The 21,196-nt window shown below is 39.4% G+C and overlaps 2 protein-coding genes across 2 annotated transcripts; both read right to left on the bottom strand.

Moving 5' to 3' along the window:
• Positions 1 to 1,457: 1,457 nt before the first annotated feature.
• edem1 (ER degradation enhancer, mannosidase alpha-like 1) lies at positions 1,458 to 15,500 on the bottom strand. The gene is made up of 12 exons (XM_005927460.2): positions 12,972 to 15,500; positions 8,146 to 8,218; positions 7,375 to 7,478; positions 7,001 to 7,172; positions 6,670 to 6,853; positions 6,362 to 6,536; positions 5,824 to 5,944; positions 5,104 to 5,274; positions 4,940 to 5,013; positions 4,709 to 4,805; positions 3,234 to 3,419; positions 1,458 to 3,145 (listed from the first exon to the last, which is right to left on the bottom strand). The coding sequence occupies exons 1-12, from the start codon at positions 13,433 to 13,435 to the stop codon at positions 3,056 to 3,058; spliced, it is 1,911 nt and encodes a 636-aa protein (XP_005927522.1). The 5' UTR covers positions 13,436 to 15,500; the 3' UTR covers positions 1,458 to 3,055.
• Positions 15,501 to 16,421: 921 nt separating this feature from the next.
• arl8ba (ADP-ribosylation factor-like 8Ba) lies at positions 16,422 to 21,017 on the bottom strand. Its single transcript, XM_005927461.3, has 7 exons — positions 20,738 to 21,017; positions 17,767 to 17,847; positions 17,594 to 17,667; positions 17,405 to 17,498; positions 17,208 to 17,275; positions 16,712 to 16,782; positions 16,422 to 16,617 (listed from the first exon to the last, which is right to left on the bottom strand). The coding sequence occupies exons 1-7, from the start codon at positions 20,858 to 20,860 to the stop codon at positions 16,568 to 16,570; spliced, it is 561 nt and encodes a 186-aa protein (XP_005927523.1). The 5' UTR covers positions 20,861 to 21,017; the 3' UTR covers positions 16,422 to 16,567.
• Between the last annotated feature and the right edge of the window lie 179 nt (positions 21,018 to 21,196).

The raw sequence follows: 21,196 nt of genomic DNA on the forward strand, positions 1-21,196 counted from the left end.
TGCACAGACGAAAGGTCGTAATTTGAAGCTCACCGCATGATGAGTCAAACACGGTGGAGGCAATACTCTGGTACGTGCATGTCTGCCAGTGGAATCGGGATCAGATAGTGCTTCACAGTGCAAATAAGTACTGACCCAAAGCATACTGCAGAAGCAAGACAAGAATTTCCCAATGCAAAGAAATGAAATATTCTTGAACGGCCAGGTCAGTCACCTGATCTCAACCAAATGCGGTATTTTTCTCAGTTACTGAAGGTAGAAAGTCCAGCAAATAAGCTGCAACTGAAGAAGAACTCCATGGGCTCTAGCCATTGCCTGGAAAAAAATGTTACTTAAAATTCATCCTTGTTTAAGCAATAAAAATTGCTTTTGTTCCAAAGTAGTTAATGTTATACGTTGTAAAACCCATTAAATTAAAGCTGAAGGTTCTGCACTTCAATCACATTAAGATTGTATGACTTAAAACCCACTGTGATGGTTTATCCTCCTGAGAACCAGCCTGTTCATTTATGTCCTCTGTGGACATTTGTTTTTGGTCTATATCTTTTGACCCTACTAAGTCTGATGTACTCAAAAGAGGACATCTGGGGCTTTCCATTGATATCTCATGTGTTTGGGTGGCCTTTTTTAGCTCCAAAGAGGAAGGAAATCCCCCAAAAGGTTCAATGGGAAGATTCCTTTTTCCTCGATTCTCAAGTGTTTAGAGAGGCAAAAAGAAAAAAAAGTGTCATCATCTTGGGCCTGTAAGACCTGACATTGATCGTCTCTTCTGCTCTAAAGGGGAAACTAATCAGGAGAAAGTTATCCTAAAGAACGGGAGAAGGGAGCTAAAAGAGCTTGTTTCAGAAAGGAGGAACTGAAGGCCTGAACCAAAGCCATTTGATCAATATTATTTCAAACTGTGAAAAATTCAAAGTAACTCTATTAGAGTTCATTAATAAAAATAAGGAGCTGGAAATGAGACTAATAGATCCCCTTTAATGTATTAGAGCCACAAACAGACTGTTTTCATTTTGATTAAACAAATTATGTGCTGAGCTTCAGTGTACTTGAGAATGTAATTTTTTCTCCTTGGACAGAGCAAAGGAAACAGTTTCCCTCTGCAAACGTAGGATAATTGCTCTAATAAACAGTACAGTGGCCTCTTTTAGCAAAGTTATGAATGTTCTCTCAAGCTAATAAAAGGCATATTTCCAAACTCTCTGAATAAACATGTAAAAGCTCTACAATTGATAGTTCTGAGCAACAAGTTTGTGACATAGCTGTGATTGGCATTCTGTGCTTTCCAGACTATCAGCTGGTATCAATCATTTCATTTAACTCCTCGGAAGAGGAGTTGAAACGTGTACATTACCTGCAACTAAAACTTTGAAGCGATCGGGGTAATTGCCTTTAGAGAACTTAAATATCACTGATATAATGCAGCACATTATCAAAGAAGATGAATAGCCATCTCCTACAAATAAAACATTTATATTGTAATGTCATTGTGTAATGCAGTCACTACAGTCAATATACATTCAGGACGTTTGGCAAAAGTGGAAAAAAAACCCAAAACTAAATCTGTACACGAATAAAACATCACAGCTAATTAAAAAAAAAACAAAAAAAACCAACATTCTCTGTTTATATTTGTGGAAGAAAATCAGTTTTCACAGTACAACTGTACTTCAGTGTAGCCACTCATTTGCAAGAAAACCAGCACCATCTCGAGATATTGTAGGCAACGTTTCAAAAAGTTTTATTTCTTATGAAAGCATTCATTGATTATGTGTTTATTTTAAACCCTGAGTTCTCACCACGTGGTAATCATCCTGATAACAGAAATTAAATTGCAGGAAAGTCTGTATACTGACCGTGTCTGAGAGAAAACTGATGAAAAATCAATTTGCACTTCTTGAAAATTAACTATCACTGGGAAAAAAACCAATACATTTTATGGCTTTTTTTTTTACATCTAAAAAAAGAGCTTCATGTCATAATCAGTGTAAAACTGTACATACATATGGAATGACTCTTTTTGCAAAACATTACAGTGGCCTTTTTTCAGCCAAGTTATTCACAACATTAACATATACATTGCACAGCATCCAGAGAAACGAAGACAAATTGAAGGCACTTTAAAGAGTCGTCATTAATCTCCCGCTCATACAGTTGTGGCACTGCTCTGTTCTTTGTAAGACATTGAGTAGCTAGAAGCCTGAGAGATCAATGTTTAGCTCAATACTAATCAGAAATTAATTAACAGCTAACAAGCAGGAGGCAGTTTACCTTTATGTTGTCTGTAACTCCCTGGATACTGAGGTTTGATGTGATGTGCAAAACACAACTAAGACAGAAGACAGTTTAAAATCCTTGCAATATGGCTAGTGCGGTTTAAGAAAAAAAAATATTCATAGTGGCAATAGTTTAGACTCTTTTGCAAACCAGCCTCAGGTGTACAAAAAGAACGACATTCCTATGACCACGATCTAACGCAGCCTCTGGATTTGACAGTTCGTACCTGTTACTATCATCTGTTAATATACAGCCCTTATGTAGAAGCACTGATCTAGTGCGAATCACCTGCAAGGAGGCACCATATCCTCATGTTTAGAGAGACTTTTGTTACGTTGAGTGTTTTTATAGGCTATGCATTTTCATGTGGCTAGATGGCACTGTTCCCATTAACACAGCATTATGATTCCCAGCTCAGCTGAAAATTCAAATGTGCATACACAAACATAATCACACACATTCATACCTGAACAGACATTTTTTTTGTTCCATAAGAACACAACAGTTATTCACCACTTTCTCAATGATTTGCCTGCCAAAATGCAACGAAGGATGAATCCTCATCTTCTCACAGAAAAAGTCTGGCAACATTTTCATCCAGCAAAACAGAAACAAAAAGCTCAAACTTAATTTAATCAAATTGCTTTCTCAGGATTACTTTAGTGTGAGTTTCCCGAGCAGCACAACAGACAGGAAGAGGATTTTAACCAACAAGTGGTCAGTTCATCTGTGCAATAAAGGCCTGCCCCTGCCAATGTCATTACATCCATCCCATCACTCAAAAAACTCCCACCATGTGATCTATTTGCCTCATGTAGATGCTCTTTAATGGGAGAGTGTACCGTCGCTCCTCTGGGATCCTGTTACACTGCAGAGTTTTAAAAAGAAAACAATTACTGTTGAAATATTTGTAATGTGAGAACAGTAACCTAGATTCGACAGGAACATGGCCTTACATTGCTGATGTTTCTTGGAGCAGGCTGGTTGACTGGCTCTCTTTCTGTCAGTGCTCCCTCCTCACATGGAAAGTCATCATTCCATTGTTTCTCCCTGAAGCGTTTGTCTATAGGCACAACATGACCCTCGGTTGTGAAGATGTACTTATTATCGGATTTGTGAAGTGGGTTGTCTTCATCAAACAGCTGCAATGCATAGGAGAGGTTTTTATTTACACAGTATGAAGACAGGCAGGACATCAGTACTAACACCTGGCTCATACCTCATGGAAACCTCAATGGTTTGGTCCCCACAGTTAATACTTACCCGTTTAAACAGCATAACAAAGATGATGCTGTAACTGGGCGTGGTCATTTTGGGCAACATGTGGGTCCCAGCTGCCTGCAAGTCCTTATCTCGGCTAATTTTCTAAGCCAGTGCACTGTGAGTACACTGGCTTAGAAAATCAATCTTTTAGCCACGTAGGACAGTAAATTACTTCATGTGGTCATGGTATGTGAAAGCAAGACAGTTTGACAAAGAGGATTTGAAATGCTGAGACAAACTGATCATTAAGTGGAATATGAGGCCAGGGCAGGCAGGCAGTACACCTTAGAATCAGGAGAACATACACGCACAGCTTCAGGGGGCCACAAGCTACAGGCAATTTAGACTTCTCGTTACATTTTGAAGAGTCTATGACGTAAACTACACAAGTAGCTGACGCTGTTGCCAGCATTCACGATTGTGTGTGTGTTACACATTAATGACCTTGTGGTTGTGTCCTGGAGTTTTATACGCACTGCAAGCCACAATAGAGACAAGTAAAATCCTGCAACTTTTTCCCTTCTGCGTCCTTACTCTTTGTTGTGGTCAGTGGGTTTTTGTTTCTTTGTGTGTGTCATTTCGGGTGCAAAAATACTTGCCCCTTAAGTTTTTCCACTTATTTGTACATTCCCAATAAGTTCAGCAATGTCCCTCCAGGAATTTGCAGGCATCTTTAAATATTTATATATTGAGGCGATTGTTATTATTCTCTCAATGATAAATTCAACTGTGGTAAAATAGTAGTTGAAACTCTGTGAACACAATACTTGCACAATGTGTCAACATGACATGTAAGTTACATTTCCATGTACGTGCACATTAGGTCATGTAACAGGGTTTAAGAGGGATTTGCGGCTATGATGTACCTATGGTGTGGATTCAGTGCAGAAATCTAAAGCAACTGGTATGGTACTCCCACTGCCAGTCCCAAGCCGGGAAAAATGGGAGGGCTGCATCAGGAAGGGCATCCGGTATTAAACCTGTGCCAAATCAAACATGCGGATCCACCCTGTGTAGCGCCCTCTGGGGAAATAAGGGAGCAACCAAAAGTACCATCTCTTGCAATAACTTGAATAAAGATCTATCTCGACTATATACTGCGCTCATATAGAATTTTATAGCCATATAAGACATAGCTTTCTATCTGAATGGTCAAGCTGCAACTTACCAGATAAAGATATTTGCATGTCTCGCTGAGGAAAAAGCTCTCCATGCGATCCTCTTTGGATTTATCCACGACATGATGGAGAGTGGCATACCCACATCTGCAAAGAACACAATTCCGCTCAGCCAAAAGCAAACACAGAAGAGCTTTAACAAGCTCAAAAAGAGTAAACAGTGTATTTTTCTATTATTATTTCTTGGACAAAAGCATCTACAACTTTAAACTTAATCTCACCTGACTTTGGCATTTTTCTCAAGGCTCTGTAGAATATCCATTCCAACATGCAGATAGAAAGGATTTTTGGTTGCCTGCAGAAGTTAAAAAAGAAGACTTGTGTGAGATGTAACAGTCACTGACAGCAGCACCAAACGCTGTGGAACAAAGACCATGACTGTTACCTGGTACAGCAGGTAAGTAGACTCTACTAGTTCTGGTCTTAAAGGGTAGAAAAGCACATCGGGAGCCTGCAGCTGCCAGTTGTATCTTTCTGGCAGAGCTCCGAAGCGCTTCCAGATGGCATAGTAGAAGGCATGCAGGCAAATGGCATCATCTACATCGCCATTCAGCACCTATGAGGCAGAAGCAGAGCTTTAATTTAGATTAACAAAACAATGTATACACCATGCTGTTTACAGTACAGGATTTTTTAGATTGCTATCAATATTTGGGGAATTTAAAAAATTAGATATATAAGCTGATAATTTTTGTCTTTCAGACACACAAAACAAAGATTCTAGACTTCTAGAGAAATTTCTCGAGAAATCTAGAGAAGAAGATGAGAAGAAGACTGAATTTCCCTAACATGTGTTATGTGTAGTTATTTGTGAGTCTTTACTAGGATAACATGACAATGCAGTTTAAAAATAATCTTGTTTTAATAGCATAATAAGTATTACTGACTCAGAGAGGATTAGTTGCCAGGCAGGTTGCAAAGTGCCCTCTGGTGGACAAACCATGCAACATCAACCCTCATAACATGGTTAAAGACCATATTTTAAAACATTTTTAATTTTCATTTAAGAACTGTTTTACACGGCAATACAAATAGATCAGGAAACAGACAATATAGGCCGATACCTCGGTCACGTTCTACTCACAGCTGCCACTATAATCCTCACCTGAAGGCCAGGAAAGAAAGCCTGAAGTGAGTCAATCCAGGTGTTCATTATCTCACCACTGAACATGTTCACATTAACATAGAGAGGTGGGTCACCTTCTCCTTCATTGCACGACTCTCTCCTGGGAAAAAAAAACACAGAAATATCATGTAATACTAGTCCTTTTGCCTCTAAATGAAATCACAGTGAAATTGTGATTTTATACGCTGCAAAGAGATTTTACTCATAAAGACAAAAACACAACTTCAGATCCTTAACAGGTGTTTATCGGTGTTTACTGATGAGGAATAAAGGGCTGATGTGTATCTCTGTTAAGTCTCATGACAGCTTTAAGTTTCTGAATCTAGTTTTCCTTCCTTCCTGAAGTTTCCTTTAGTAAGAAACTAAAACCAAAAACCATCAGCAGTTTTATTTCCTCTTTGCTTGTTTAATCCGACAGTGACTGATTTACATAGCTGGGATTCATTTCACATTTCATTTGCAACCCAGTGAAGCTGTGCAATGCTGCTGTGTCACATTTCTTTAGTGCTGAACTCACCCTCGTCTCATGTGATTCTGGATGCTTTCATAAGCAGCTGTAAACATACGGTAGTCCTCTTTTTCTCCAAAGAGGATGTACGACTTAAGCAAGTACTCATAGAAGGAGTCCATACCAGCTCCAAGACCACTCTGCTTGCCAACCCACTGGCCTGTTTGAATATTAACTACATTGCCTAAAAAGAGAAATTTAAGTTTATATTCACATTGTGTGGCCATATAATTTCAGCAAATAAACAGAAAAAAATGAAAAAACAAAAAGAAAGTTTCCAGGGGAAGTCTTTACGCTGTACTAAACATCATACATACCCAAAAGACCGGTTTCGTTGCTCCTCAGGTTCCACAGGGCTCTGACAGCTCGTCTAGCTACCCACTCAAATGTCGAATCCCCAATTAAGCGGCTCAAAATTCCAAACTCCACCAGCAAGGACCCGGCTCCTGCAGTGCAGGTCTCATTCACACTGTCAGGAGGAACTCCGTTCTTCAGGTTCACCTGTGATAAAGATACAAACAAATCAAATCTAGTGCATTTACAGTGACCAATGACAATTTCTGCTCACATGATAACTAAGGTGTGTGCTGCAAAGTGAGACCGAAAGAATATATACCTCTAATTTGTGGTCACAACAGTCTCACTCACCCTGGGGTAGGGAATGCCTGTGCTGGTGTTCTCAAAGGCTGGCAGCAAACGCACAGCCAAGTCATGAGCCAAATGTAGCAGCTCATTATCGTAACCTTCAAAGCCCACATTGCCAAAAGGATGTTTTGGGTCAGTCAGCAGAATGTGTGCTGAAATAAGGCTTCCCAAGATCCTTCAGTTTAAAAAAAAAAGAAAGAAAGAAAGAAAGAAATAGAACACCAGAGTTCTTCACATAACCAGATATTTAAAAGCTTATCGAAAGCAATTATCATGATAAATGTTACACGAGTCATCATATCAAATGTTTTGCTTTAAAAATGTGTACACTGACATATTTTGATTCCTACAGACTCTGAAAATAGTGACATATGTACCTGATGTTTGCCTCAAAAACTTGCACAGTTGAGTCCTTGTCAAAAGATACAGTATCTATAACCAGTTTGACGGCTCTTTGAAACTCTGACACGTTGCCGAGCACCTGGTGAGAAAAACCACATACTGTATAACCACAGTAAATCAACAATCAGCTGTCAGTTTTAAGACTGACACGGTAACACTTGCACCTGGCTTCATGCAGGGGAACTTAAAAGCTTGGCAGAAAACCCACAACTTACAGAGGAAGTGCTAACAACGTTGTTCTGAATGTAGTGCAGAGCAGAGAAACTCGTATATTTACTTTGAATTATGCTACTGATTGGAAAAAATACAACGACATCGCCTTGGATTAAACCAGAAGCTCCCAGTGTGAGAGACTGGAGAAATTGGCTAAAGACTGTATTTGTTATGGAAAGAAGAAGAAAAAAATCACTGCAAGACTAAATAATTGTTTTGCATTGATGATAGAATGGTCTTTAAATTATATAAATGGGAAGTGACAGCAGTTTTAATTTAAAAAAAAGAAAAAAAGATTTCATTGATGTTTAAAACAAAGAAATGCCAAAACTGGAATTGGAGGCTGATTTAAGGAAAGTATTTAGGTAAAGATATGTGAACATCTTCACTTTATTCATGTTCGATCTGGTATTATGTCTAAAATATAAAACTAAGCCAAAAAAAAGGAAACTGAAAACCCACAACTCACAGAGGAAGTACCAGTCACCATTGCTTTAATGCAGTGCAAGCAGGACAGTAAATAAACAACCTACCAACAGAGTGTCCAAGGTGTCAATGAGAGTAAGGGAATAGTTCCCCAAGACATCATTTATGTTGATATTTGATCTGAAATAAAAGAAGTGAAACAGACTGTGGTTTCACACACAAGTGGGAGACATACATCATACTGATCTCAAAACATAAAGCGTACTTTAAATCCAACAACAAAGTGATATTCACAGTTTTATCACTGCATATGAGAACAAGTCTTCCCATTAAGTAGAGCTGGGCGATATAAGATTTTTTCATATCACGATATGTTTTTTTCATTTCAGTGCATAACGATATCTATCACGATATAAGCCAAATAACTATATTTGTAAGATTTAAATGTGCCGTTGCTCACAAGTAAAATGTGAAATAATCAGCAGCTTGTTTTTATTTAAATATTTATTTCCCATAATAAGTTCAACAGGGTAGATGTACTTAAGGAACATGAGACTTTTTCAGATAAATAAAGGCAAATATTGCAAACTACACAAAAGGCAGCCGCTAAAGCGTTTAAGTTTCAAAATAGAACAAACGAAACAGACTACAATTGTCAATTCCACTTAGAAACAAAATATTAATTCTAAAAATAAATCTTAGTTTGTTTTACAGAAGAACAGACAAAACTGACTAACTTTTGTCAATATCAAATAAACTGAGAACTAAAAGGAAATTCTCAATCTCTCCTTGTTGTATAGCTTGAGCTTTTCAAACAGTTTTAACAGTTACTTTAGTCTGACAAAAGCCGAATGACGAATTAGCGCTTCCAGTCAGAGACTGAGGCTACGTCCACACGTACACGGGTATTTTTGAAAACTGAGATTTTCCGTTTTCGTTTTAAAAAATAATCCCGTCCACACATAAAGGCAGAAATGAAGGAAAACGCTGCTATGAACATGCCAAAGCAGCAGGTGGCGCTAGATTCCTAACCGTGCAGAAATGTTGGCCAATCAGAAGTCTAGAAGCCTCGGTGGGAAAAAGTAAACAAAGCTGGGGCATAGAAGCAGAACGAGTCGTATGTGTGGAGGACAGTAACTGTGTGTATATGTAAGCATTTAAACACTGCAGAGAGTAGAATTAACAGTAGTTTGTAGAAATTCATTTCACCGAAACAATAACGTGGCGCACAGTGTGACGTCAAAAAATGCGCACACCTTTGACGCTGCGTTTTCTCTGTTTTTCTAGTCCACACGTAAATGCAAAAACGGAGTTTTCAAAAATATCCACCCTGGCCGGATTTTAAAAATTCGTTTTCAGTGACCAAAAACGCCGTTTACGTGTGGACGAAAGGTGCAAACGCATAGAAAAATCTGCGTTTTCAAAAATACCCGGGTACGTGTGGACGTAGCGCATGCACCAGTTTATTGTATTTCCAGACTTGCTTTCGGCACAATTTACAGTGCACGCTACTCTGTTTTTTGTCAGACTTGAAATAGCCGAAATACCTTCACACTACGGAACTTCTGTGGCTCTTCCGTTCGACAATCTCTCCGGCATTGGAACCATCATCTGTTTTCTCTTCGGTAACCTTCGGTCACGCTCGGTTGATTTTTCTAGTCGGCACACTCATTTCCTCCATTACCGTACGGCTGGCTGCTTCCCAAACAATAATCAGAATCAGAATCGTGTTTATTGGCCAAGTATATGTGCAGACACATACAGGGAATTTGGTTCCGGTAGATGGTGGCTCTCAAGCACAGCAATGTAAATCACACACACACACACACACACACACACACACACACACACGTGTCTATATATACACATTACACATACATACACAAAGCTGTGTAAACCAACTATAAATAACGAATCTAAACTTATATACATAAAATACAGAAATGAATGAGGTGGAATGAATACTACAAAATGTACATAAGGTGCAGTTGCAGTCTGGCAGTGGGAGCAGTGTGACAGGTCAACTGTTAAGAAGGGAGATGGCGAGGGGAAAGAAACTGTTCCTGTGTCGGGTGGTCCTGGTCTGCAGGCTTCTGTACCGTCTGCCAGAGGGCAGCAGATCAAAAAGTCTGTGTGCAGGGTGTGAGGGGTCTGCGATGATTTTCCCTGCCCGTTTCCTGGTTCTTGAGAGGTACAGATCCTGGATGGAGGGCAGGGGGGTGCCGATGATCCTTTCTGCTGCCCGTACAGTCCGCTGCAGTCTGCTCCTGTCCTGTTTAGTGGCTGCTCCATACCAGACTGTGATGGAGGAGCACAGGACAGACTCAATGACCGCAGTGTAGAACTGGATCAGCAGCTCCTGTGGAAGACTGTACTTCCCCAGTTGTCTCAGGAAGTACATCCTCTGCTGGGTCTTTTTGAGGATGGAGTTGATGTTGGTCTCCCACTTCAGGTCCTGGGAGATGGTTGTACCCAGGAACTTGAAGGTCTTCACAGTTGACACAGGGCTGTCTGATATGGTGAGGGGGAGCAGAGTTGAGGGATGTCTCCTGAAGTCCACTGTCATCTCTACAGTCTTAAGAGTGTTCAGCTCCAGATTGTGCTGACTGCACCAGAGTACCAGCCGCTCAACTTCCTGCCGGTATGCAGACTCATCACCATCTTGAATGAGGCCAATGACAGTGGTGTCATCTGCAAACTTTAGGAGTTTGACAGCAGAGTTATTGGAGGTGCAGTCGTTAGTGTAGAGGGAGAACAGTAGTGGTGAGAGGACACATCCTTGAGGGGCACCAATACTGAGGGACCGGGTTTCAGAGGTGATCTCCCCCAGCCTCACTTGTTGCTTTCTGTCTGTCAGGAAGCTGGTGATCCACTGACAGGTAGCTGGTGACACGCTGAGCTGGGAGAGTTTGGAGGAAAGAAGTTCAGGCACAATGGTGTTAAAAGCCGAACTAAAGTCCACAAACAGGACCCTGGCATAAGTTCCCGGGCGGTCAAGGTGTTGCAGGATGTAATGCAGCCCCATGTTCACTGCATCATCCACCGACCTGTTTGCCCGGTAAGCAAACTGCAGAGGTTTTATGTGCGGCTTGGCACTTGTGCTGTACGTAACAAGTCACGTGACGTGACGCTGCGGCTGTGATTGGTTCGGCTCTGCGCTACTTAATTTGGATTGGCTGTTCTTTTTTTTTTTTTTTTTTTTTTAAGAGGACAAGAGCGGCGAGGTCTATCGCGATAGTTTAATTTTTCTATCGAGAAAAAGTTATATCGCGATACATATCGTTATCGTTCTATCGCCCAGCTCTACCATTAAGTAAGGATTTTTCTTCTGATTTGACAACATAAACAGTGTAGGACTGATAAGAGGGTATTAAAACATGAATACTTATTTATCAGTGCAGCTCACAACAGGGCAACTCAAAATTATTAATTATAAAATAATTTGCAGATAATCATTGATCATTTTGGTGTCATGAAAAGGAACTAGCCATTAAAAATGATAAAATCCCTTCTTGTCTTAGAAAACACTTGAGAAAGTCCCCCCCACACACACACAAAATTTCTCTTAATGTTAGTGATATATCTCAAAACTTTTTCTGATACAGCTGACTGATTGAGGAAATCTATTCTGCCTTGAACCATAAAGCTCTTGAACGCATCACAGAAGAGGAAAGGAGTCAGAGATGCTGCCTTATCAGCATAATTTTCTGCATCAGATAGTCTTGATATTGGCTATATCAGTGCTATGCACAGACACATTTACACTTTTTGTCCAGTTTTCTGACAGTTTTCTTTACAGTGGTAATAATTCTTGCATTGTGAATGCATCCTGTAATGTTTTTGTATGGGGATCACCCTTTGCACTACCTACACTTTAGCATACCTCACACATCATACTAGTTGCATATCTTACAACAGGGACAGCTCTCATTAGTGACGTACCATCTATTCGCTTTTGTAGTTTTGCACAACCTTTGGTTACTCCGTTATAATATTCCTCTAGTTTCCCTATTCAAATCTGTATTTGGTGGCTTTTGTGTTTAATGCTCTGTCATTCACAAGCTACTAAATGTCAAAATTTCCTTTGGGAACAATGAAGTATCTAGTTGTAGTTCTGCGTGTAGTTCCAGCTGAAGGGAAAACCTGTTACAGTTTGAAAAGCATTGTTTCTTTTAAAGGGACTGAAGGGAAAGCTGGTGGATAGCACTGCTGACTCAGCAGTGGCAGATATGATCACAACTGCATCAGTAAGTAAGTTTTTAATTAAACAAAGTTTAAATGATTTGGAAAACTATAGCAGGCTTTGGAGCTTTTTGCTCAGTATCAGACTCAGTTTTGGAGAAACAAGACTGTAGACTAAATCTCTCCGGGATCTAGAGGCTTTGTCAGAAAACAAACAAGTATATGTCACCCAACCTTGGAAATAACACTTACTGATTAATTCAAGACAAACATGAGGGTAAAATAGTTGTTTCACTCTGTTTTTCTTAAACTATACATTTGCTTGAGATCATTTGATTTCATAATTTTGAATATGTTATGAAGAAAAACAGGCTATACTTCACAGAAACCCACAGGATCCCTGTTAAGACTCTTTAAGCTTGGAAAATACAGGACTGTTCAGTGAGAGTAATCTGACCTAGGCTGGCATTGCCACAAAATAATAAGAATTATGTAAATGCTTTCTATTTAGAGAAAACATGGTTTGAACTCTCCTCCGGTTCCCACTTGTAAACCCTGACCCGTTCTTGAGTGATTTGAGGCAGCACAGAGAGCAGCGACATTTTACTACAAGCCAGTTTGATTACAACTGCATGCAAACTGCAATGTGCAGAGGACAGTTAAGATAACTGAGCGCCTGGAAGCGTGAACTGCATTTCACAGTAGCAGGTCCAGTCAGTTCAGGTAATCGGGGTAACAGTGAATGACTCACGGGTTTTGCACGTCTGGACCCCTCCCTTCACAGTCAATTGGATTCAGCTCGTCCTCGGGAAAGGCATATTTCATATAATTGTCATATCCGAAGTAGAACATTTCTTTGGCCATGTCTTTCATTTTGGCCTTTAGTGTGTCCGGAAAAGAGCTGTATCTCCGCACGTACTCGTCCTTGTTGCCATCGAAGAAGCTCAGGTAGGACCTCTTTGGGGACTCCTCTCCCGCCGACGCACAGGTGGTCTCCGTCTCTTCATATCTGGGGCCGTGTATTCGTTCAGACCACGAGTTATCTCGCGGCTCGGTCTCCTTTTCCTCCCTGAACAGCAAGTCCAGTTTGTGCAAATTGAAACCGAGATGGAAGTTGAACCCCCAGCTAGGTCCCAGTCCGAAAGCTAGCCACAGCATGCAGCTGAGAGACAGTCTCAATACGACAAGACCAACAAGTATTGACCTCCATTGCATCTTTGCCCCGCGTCGGTCTTGAAACGCATAGTTTAAGTCCACATACTTCAGAGGGATGACCAACTGTCAGCCCCGCTGTTTGTCCGGCTGAACTACAGGAGAGAAGGGGTTGTGGAAGTGAGTCCGCCTCGCATTTCCTGTCAACAAACCAGCTCCTCCCACATCCTGATAGGCGATTGGTGTCGTGTCAGCGGGTTCTACTAATGATTGGTCGTAGAGATGTCAATCTCGACGGTGCGTTTCGTGGCATTCCAGATTTGTACGCCAATAAGAAAGAGCCACAAGAGTGAAACATTTAGCTTTCAAACCGAGAAATTATTTACATTTCGAAAGATGTAAAGTTGGAAAGGTCAGTTAAATGTAAATATATTGAAAAAAAGGGGAAAAATTAACATTTTGTTCTATATCTTAAAATGCTTTCAAAGATCCCCAGAATTAATACGCTCTTTTTATTGGTTAAGAAGCCATCAATTAGAACATTATCGTAATTAAATGGTAAAAAAAATAAAAATAAAAATAAAGCTGTTTTGACTTATCCGCTGAATACGAGCTGCAGAGCAACTCAACCACAACAATAATACTGAGTAATTACTATATACATACAGGCATACATGGCTTTGACCGTATAGGAGCTTGTACCTGATTTTACTGTATTACTACACTGAGTATGCTGACCTGTAAACCCTACCAAGGGTCACCTAATATAGATCTGATCACAGGTATAATAGGCTAGGTAATTGATAACAGCTATGTAGAGCTTTTTGGTATGTAGTCATGGCAAAAAAAGAAAAGTATATCCTGAGGTTTTACATAATAGAATATAATAATAACAATAATGAAAAACTGCTCCTTAGCAGTTCTTTAAACTGGGTCAATACAACCGCAGATGAATTTCAAAACATGCAATATTACATCATGTCATTATTTTTTTCACAAAAACTAAACCAAAATGCAGAAGCAGTTTGTGAATAAGTAAATAAATACACCCTTACTGCTTCCATAGGAATTAAGAGGGAAAGTTTCAACAAGGTGTTCATAATCAAATGCACTTGTTTAACTTATCATTAGAAAGTGTGAGCACCTCTATTAAAGCAAAGGTTTTGGCAAGTACATTGATTGATTTGGCAGACTAACAAATATAAAGAAATTAATCAACAATAATGTTAAAGAAGTAACTGTTGCTGAAGATCATTTCCAAATAATCTCACGCAAATTCACCCAACAGTCAAACGATATAACGCCAAGAGAAACTGCAAAAGACACCTCAGACTCTGCAGTACTCAGTTATGATGTCAAATATAAAAGTTCATGACAGTACAATTTTTTTTTTTTAAAAGACAGAACAAATAAAGTTTGTTTATAAGGGTTCCCATGACCTAGGTTTGCAACATTACAGCTGAACAAAACACAAGATTTCTGGAACAATGTCCTTTAGATAGATAAGACCAACATGGAATTGTTGGCCCTGCACAGTTTGACAAAAGTCAAAAACCCTACACCAACTGCCAAACTGTTGTTATCACCTGTTGGCTGGTGATAACTTGGAATAGTTTCGCAGCCACAGGAACGTAGTATTCTCTGAGTCAACCATGATCTCTTCAATACGCTAAAGTATTTAGAGTCAAATGTGAAGTCGGCGGTCTAACAGGTAAGACTTGGCTGAAACTGGGTCATGCGACAGCAGCAAACCTACAGCAGAGTGGCTGAAAAAGGATCAAGGTGTTGCAATGGGATCTTAAGAGATTTGTACATAGGCACATGCAGGCAAACCTTTATAAAGACAAAGATCCTCCACAACAATGATGAAGTCGCATAGAAAATAGTTACTTCAGGATAATACTTTTTAAAGTTGTTCTAAAAGCTGCTGAATCATGGCGTGTAATTAGTTTTCACACTCCTGCATTTCGGCTTAGTTTTTGTTAAATAAATAACGACACAGTGCAACATGTCATGTTTTGTAGTTCATCTGAGGTTGTATTGACCTTATTTTAAGACCTGCTAAGGAGATTATTTTTATCCTGGCCTGATACATAAATTCTTTCCACTGAAAGAGGGTGCACCTTCTTTTTACCATGACTGTAGTACTTCATATAAAAGAGCATATTAATGTTTTCCCCCACCCCCATACAGTGACTGTTGTTTTGATGAGTACATTCTGTTCAACTAGGTAGAATATCAAACCAAAGGACAAGAGAAAAACAAAAAAAAACAGTGTTTAAATTAAAAAGCATGCCTTTTTTTATTCTAGAATACATTGAAGTGGTGTTTTTATGATGTTACTGTAGGCACACCTTGCATGCTGCTTTGCTTCAGAGAAGAGACACTGCACAAGGCACTTTAAATCCTGCCTCTCTCTCAGCTTTGAGGCAGCACAAAAGGACATTGTTCCACTGAGGCTAATTACAAATAGAGGCCAATATGAACCACACAACCCCATACAGTGTTGCTTTTAGTACATTCAGAACTTTAAATAGAATCATATATTCATACACACACATCCCATTTCAGTAAAAATCATACTAGCTTGATATTTTTTACAGACCTGCTTCAACTGACTTGCTTAAATGCGCATTTTCTAAAACAACTTTGAAAGGAGAAAACCTGATCAAGGGAAGGCTGACAGTCAAGATGATCACAGAGCCGAGCTAGGCAGAAAGAGGAAAACCTGCGTGTTCACATCAGCCGTTTCTAAGCATCATACCTGACTGTCTGAAGAACCTCATCATACTGTGAGATCTGTTGAACTGAATAAACCCTCCTAGAAGAAGGTGATGTTACAGCAACAAGGGTAACAAGCTACCTGGCAGCATCAACTGTGTAATGCCTGAAGACACAAAAAGGTAGCTTAAAAATAGTTTCTCACTCCTAATTAAAGTACAGCTTTACAAGATGTATAATGCCAATTTCTTTCTTAAAGTTCAGTACCAGAATTGTTGTAGTGCATTGTTGGGATTTGTTTAAGAATTTAAAAAAAAAGGTAAAATGCAAAAAAAAAAAAAAAAAGTCACACAAGCAAAACAGTGCAGCACGGTGAAGTGCAGGTGAGGATACGACTGTACATCATGGCAGAGTGATGAGGGTGTGACATGACGGTAACAGGGCAATAACAGCTGGAAAACAACTTGGGTTTTTTCAGCTCCTGCGTGACTTTGAGTGCTGGATGAGCCACTGAAGTGTGATATCTGCAAATAAATGCATAAATAGAAATATGCAGGGTCAGATTTAGCACTGCAACAAAGAAATCAAACGATTGTAAGAAATAATGCCACAACTTACCAATGTTGTCTTTCTCTTTGCAGGAAATAGAGTAACAGCATATCTCCCTGTCCTGTATAGCTGACAGATTCCTAGAAAGGTAAAGAATAGTTATTTATATATAACCAATCCCTACATTTTAAGACAATTTAATTTAAAGTCAAGGTACATAGAGCAGATTTATTCCCCTTTCACCAGTCAGCCATACAAGCCCTGCAATGGCCCTAAAAGAAACCCAGGGGGCGTCCACACCACAGTTTGAAAATGACAGCGTTAAAGTAGTACTAGTAAGAGTCTCAGCACATTTTTGACAACTTGACAGGAGAGGAAACCAGTAAGATTACAGCTGGATATAAATAAAGACAGTTCCCCTTTACCAAGAGACATACATGAGAAAAGCATCCTAACGGTTCTTTAAAAAAACAAAACGAGATGAAAAACTGCGAACACGTCTGATATTAAGAACCTACAATGCACTGATGAAAAGTTGAAATGCCTTCAAGATTTTTCCACTTACATTTTCTCAATGAGCTGCTTCTCGTCTAGTGCAGTGGGGAGATCCCTTTTGTTACCCAGTACCAAAACCTAAAAAAGGGCAGGTTAAATTTGAACTCTGAAACTCCAGTGGAGTAATCCAGAGAAGTCACACACAGATCTCTGTTACTGCTTCTGAAACCACACAAATATCTAAATTGGTTTAAATGGAACACTTACGGGAATTCCTTGCAACTGAGGTTTGTCTAATAAATTATGAAGCTCATTTCTCGATGCCTCCACCTTTTCTCGATCTGCAGCGTCAACCATGTACCTTGACAAGATCAAAATCAAAATTAGTCATCATTTAACAACAATAGTGTTTGTTTTATGAAACAAAAGGTATGAAAGGCAGTCGGGGATACTCACACGATTGCATTAACTCCCCGACAGTAACGCTCCCACATGCTCCTGAACCTCGGCTGCCCTCCTATATCCCAGATCTACAGAATTAAGACCAAACCTTTAGATAACTTTTCCTAAAACCACTCTGGGGATGGGTTTTGTTTTACCAGTTGTGACAGATTAGATTAAAACTGAACCTTGATCGTGACATTTCCTTTAGTGACCTTCCTCATGTTGAACCCGACTGTAGGAATCATATCTTCACTGAAATGCCCAGACTGAAAGGAAAGACAAGTTTATCATTTATTAAAAGAAAAAAAAAACAGTCATTTCAAATGCACATTTTACAACATCTGCACTATATAACCAAGTATAACAGCGCAACTGGTCACTCACATATATACTGCATGTGTGCTGCACTGATTAACTTCCTTAAAAAAACAGGAGTCATATACATTAAGCTGTGTGCTTATAAGAAATGCATAGCAACATGCTGCATGGAAATACACGCTGCGGATTACAAATTAAGTGGCAGTTCTAAGAAACGTTTATAAGTTTTTACATTTAAACTTCAAGTGACCTTTAACAAGCAATTTATAACTTATGGTAGCTTATGAAAGCGTGACTGACATAACGGCATCCTAAGGTAAAACCACAGCTTTAATGTTTAACGTTTGTTTTTGATTCATTCATGAGGAATAATCCAATCATAAAAGTGTTTTCACTGAGTCTTTATTGCAAAGGAGGAAGGGACTATAAAAAGTAAAACATTCAAAGTTGACTCTAATTTGAGTATCATAAAAGAAAAAAAATAAACAGAGTGAATCATTTTATTGAAATGACAATAAAATAAAACGTTTGGGTTTTTTGTGAATGGCCTTTTGTTAATGCTTTGTGTAAACTGCAGTGGAAAGAAAATGTGTTTGTGTATGAAAAATCAGTGGAATTTCCCTTTTAAGTTCACAAGCTGCAGATATCCTTCTCCATGCTTCGTGAACCTGCACTGCCGGGTGCACGAACATTTCACAGCACATGACTCGCCAGAGTCACCTGACAAAGCTAAGTGGAAATGAGTGAACGGTCTTATGACTGAGAAAGGCGGAACCACCCCTGCATAACTACTCATGAACTCTATTGTTAGTGTCTGGTAGGGTATTTTTTTCATTTACTCAGCGTAAAGGAAGGGGAAGAGTACGTTCCAACCCCAAAAACCTTGATATCACCAGATAAGTGTGGGCACCAAAGAAAATTTCTATAGAGATGTCGTCTTCTTCGCAGTAAATGCCAGATAAAAATCTGTTTTTTTCAGCACGCATATAACCTCAGCACAATTCAGTGTTTCTTTTAAGTGTTTCAACTGTGCAAGTCGGAGTCTTTAGAAAGAATTACTTTCACTTTAACCTAATTTAATAAATATATTCTTTTTAAAAAAAAAAAAAAAATTTTCACAACTTCCAGTAGCCTGAGTGTTTGCGTAACAAAAAGGACCAACACATAAATATACAATGTATAAAACTGAGCTCACATAATAGTAGAATACCAATGTTGAATTAGTGGCCGTAGCAAATAAATGATTGAGAATTTTTTTGAAAGCAGAGGTTATACATCATCAATACACTGACTATCACCTAGTAAAACTGATTAAAAACATAAAAATACACCAGCCAGAAACCAGAATGCCAAGGTTTAGCAGAGGAAGTGCATACTTGTTTTTAACTCTGGCAGCGTAGATAAACATCTCAAGTGCACAAATGTTTTTAAAGAGCTTCCTCTAACATCCCGGCAACATATCTCTTTGAAAATTGATTACTCATCCATACTTTTGATAGCAAGGGAGATTAGTAATCTCCCTTGCTAACCCCTAACCCCTAACCCTAACCCTAACCCTGACTGATCTGAAGCTATTTCGTTTTAAGACGAAAGGCTGCACCAATCAGACCTTGCCTACACCAGATACATTTAATCTGATTGGTTATCTGACAGCTGATGGAGTAAAAGGCATGCCTGCCATCTGTTGCCACCCTCACTAGGGCCCCATATGTGAAACTAAAACAACCAAAGGTTAGGGGAAAAAAAGAAAGAAACCCATTTTAGCAATAATAAGGCAACCTGGATTGCCCCACCAGTCTTTGAGAAATAACTGCAAAGTTACATGAGAAACCAACACCCCTACCAAGAAGCTACAATCTGCTGTTGTGTTTTTGTGTCTTTTTTACATAAGTGCAAAAATGTCTTCTCCTTTTGTTTACGTGTGCTTGACTTAAGTGCAGTTTTAATCTAGTCCCTTTTTTAGATGTGTCATGGAAATCTGACACTGCTTTATAATCTCACATTTAAGCATTAATGCTACAGAAACTGAGAAGCTGACTTTTATAAATACAAGAAAATAAATATAAAAAATAAAGAAGATAACCCACCCAGACTCTGTTAGTTGTCCTCATGATTTTGGAAACCAGTCGTGCCAAAAAGTGATTTGTGTGTTTATGTTTTTATGTGCAACATATTTGCTTATATTGGTAAAAAGGTTGGAGTCGGGATCATTTTCAAAGGGGTTATTTATTTAAAAGGAAGAAGAAGAAGAAGAAATTACCTGTAGAATATGTTATGTTATAGATGAAATAAATATATGAAATAAAAAAGTTATTGTGGTACATTTTTCACTGCCCAATTCATTTACATTAGTTTAAACACTTGCAATTATTTTTTGGCAGATGATCTCCTTTGACAGGACACCTGTATAACACTGGTACAGGGGACCTGTACTACAGTGACACATAAGTGATCTTTCCAGTTTGGCTGCACCGCTGTCAACAGTTACTGTCAGCGTGTTATTACGTTAACTTCCTGGTAACTAAAGCACTCCAGACAGCTTTTAACTCCTTCGTGTAAAACTATGTCAAATACTGCTTTTGAGCTTTGGAGTTTAGACCATAACACTGCATCCTACTAGCCGGTAAGCTGCAAAACTAAACAGCTAAATATAAAACAGCAACTCCTCTTGACTGCGGTGTGTGTTATGGATGCTGGCTCCACCAACAGAGCAAAGCACACCCCAGAGAACCGGACAGTGTTTAGCCCACTTCTAGCTTAGTAACCTCTATGCAATTATGCGAGTTAAGGCTGTTAGCCGTATCCTAGCAAGGCGGCTAGTAGCAGCTGGAGACTTACAGCGATCACGTTTACAAATGTTGTTTTCCCCGAGTACTGCAGGCCGACCAGCGTCAACTCCATCTCCTCCTTCCAAAACAGAGACTTGATCCAGTCCAAAAGCCGGTTTATTAGTGCAAGCATCTTGAGGTCGGTGGTCAGCGCTCCCCTGATGGTGGTACCTGTTTCGTCTCCCTCCCTGTCAGATGTGCCGTTTTTCCAGTGGGGAAGCGAAGAGGGACAAAAGCAGCTGTCATATGACCGATCAGCCAAAACGTGCTCATCAGCGCCTCCGCAGGGACGCAGAAGAAGTGCACCCTTTGTGTAACGCCCACTGTTTGCGTTCTTTTTGTCAATAAGAACTTTTTATGAACAAAAAAACAACAGTCACACGTTTATTATAGCATATCCCGGCCTGCACGTCACAGCAACACTACAACAACCACTGCCACTGAAGGTGAGACATTGAATAATGTCACT

The sequence above is a fragment of the Haplochromis burtoni genome, unplaced genomic scaffold (assembly GCF_018398535.1).
Source record: "Haplochromis burtoni strain Fernald_Lab_line unplaced genomic scaffold, NCSU_Asbu1 Contig_100, whole genome shotgun sequence".
NCBI lineage: Eukaryota > Metazoa > Chordata > Actinopteri > Cichliformes > Cichlidae > Haplochromis > Haplochromis burtoni.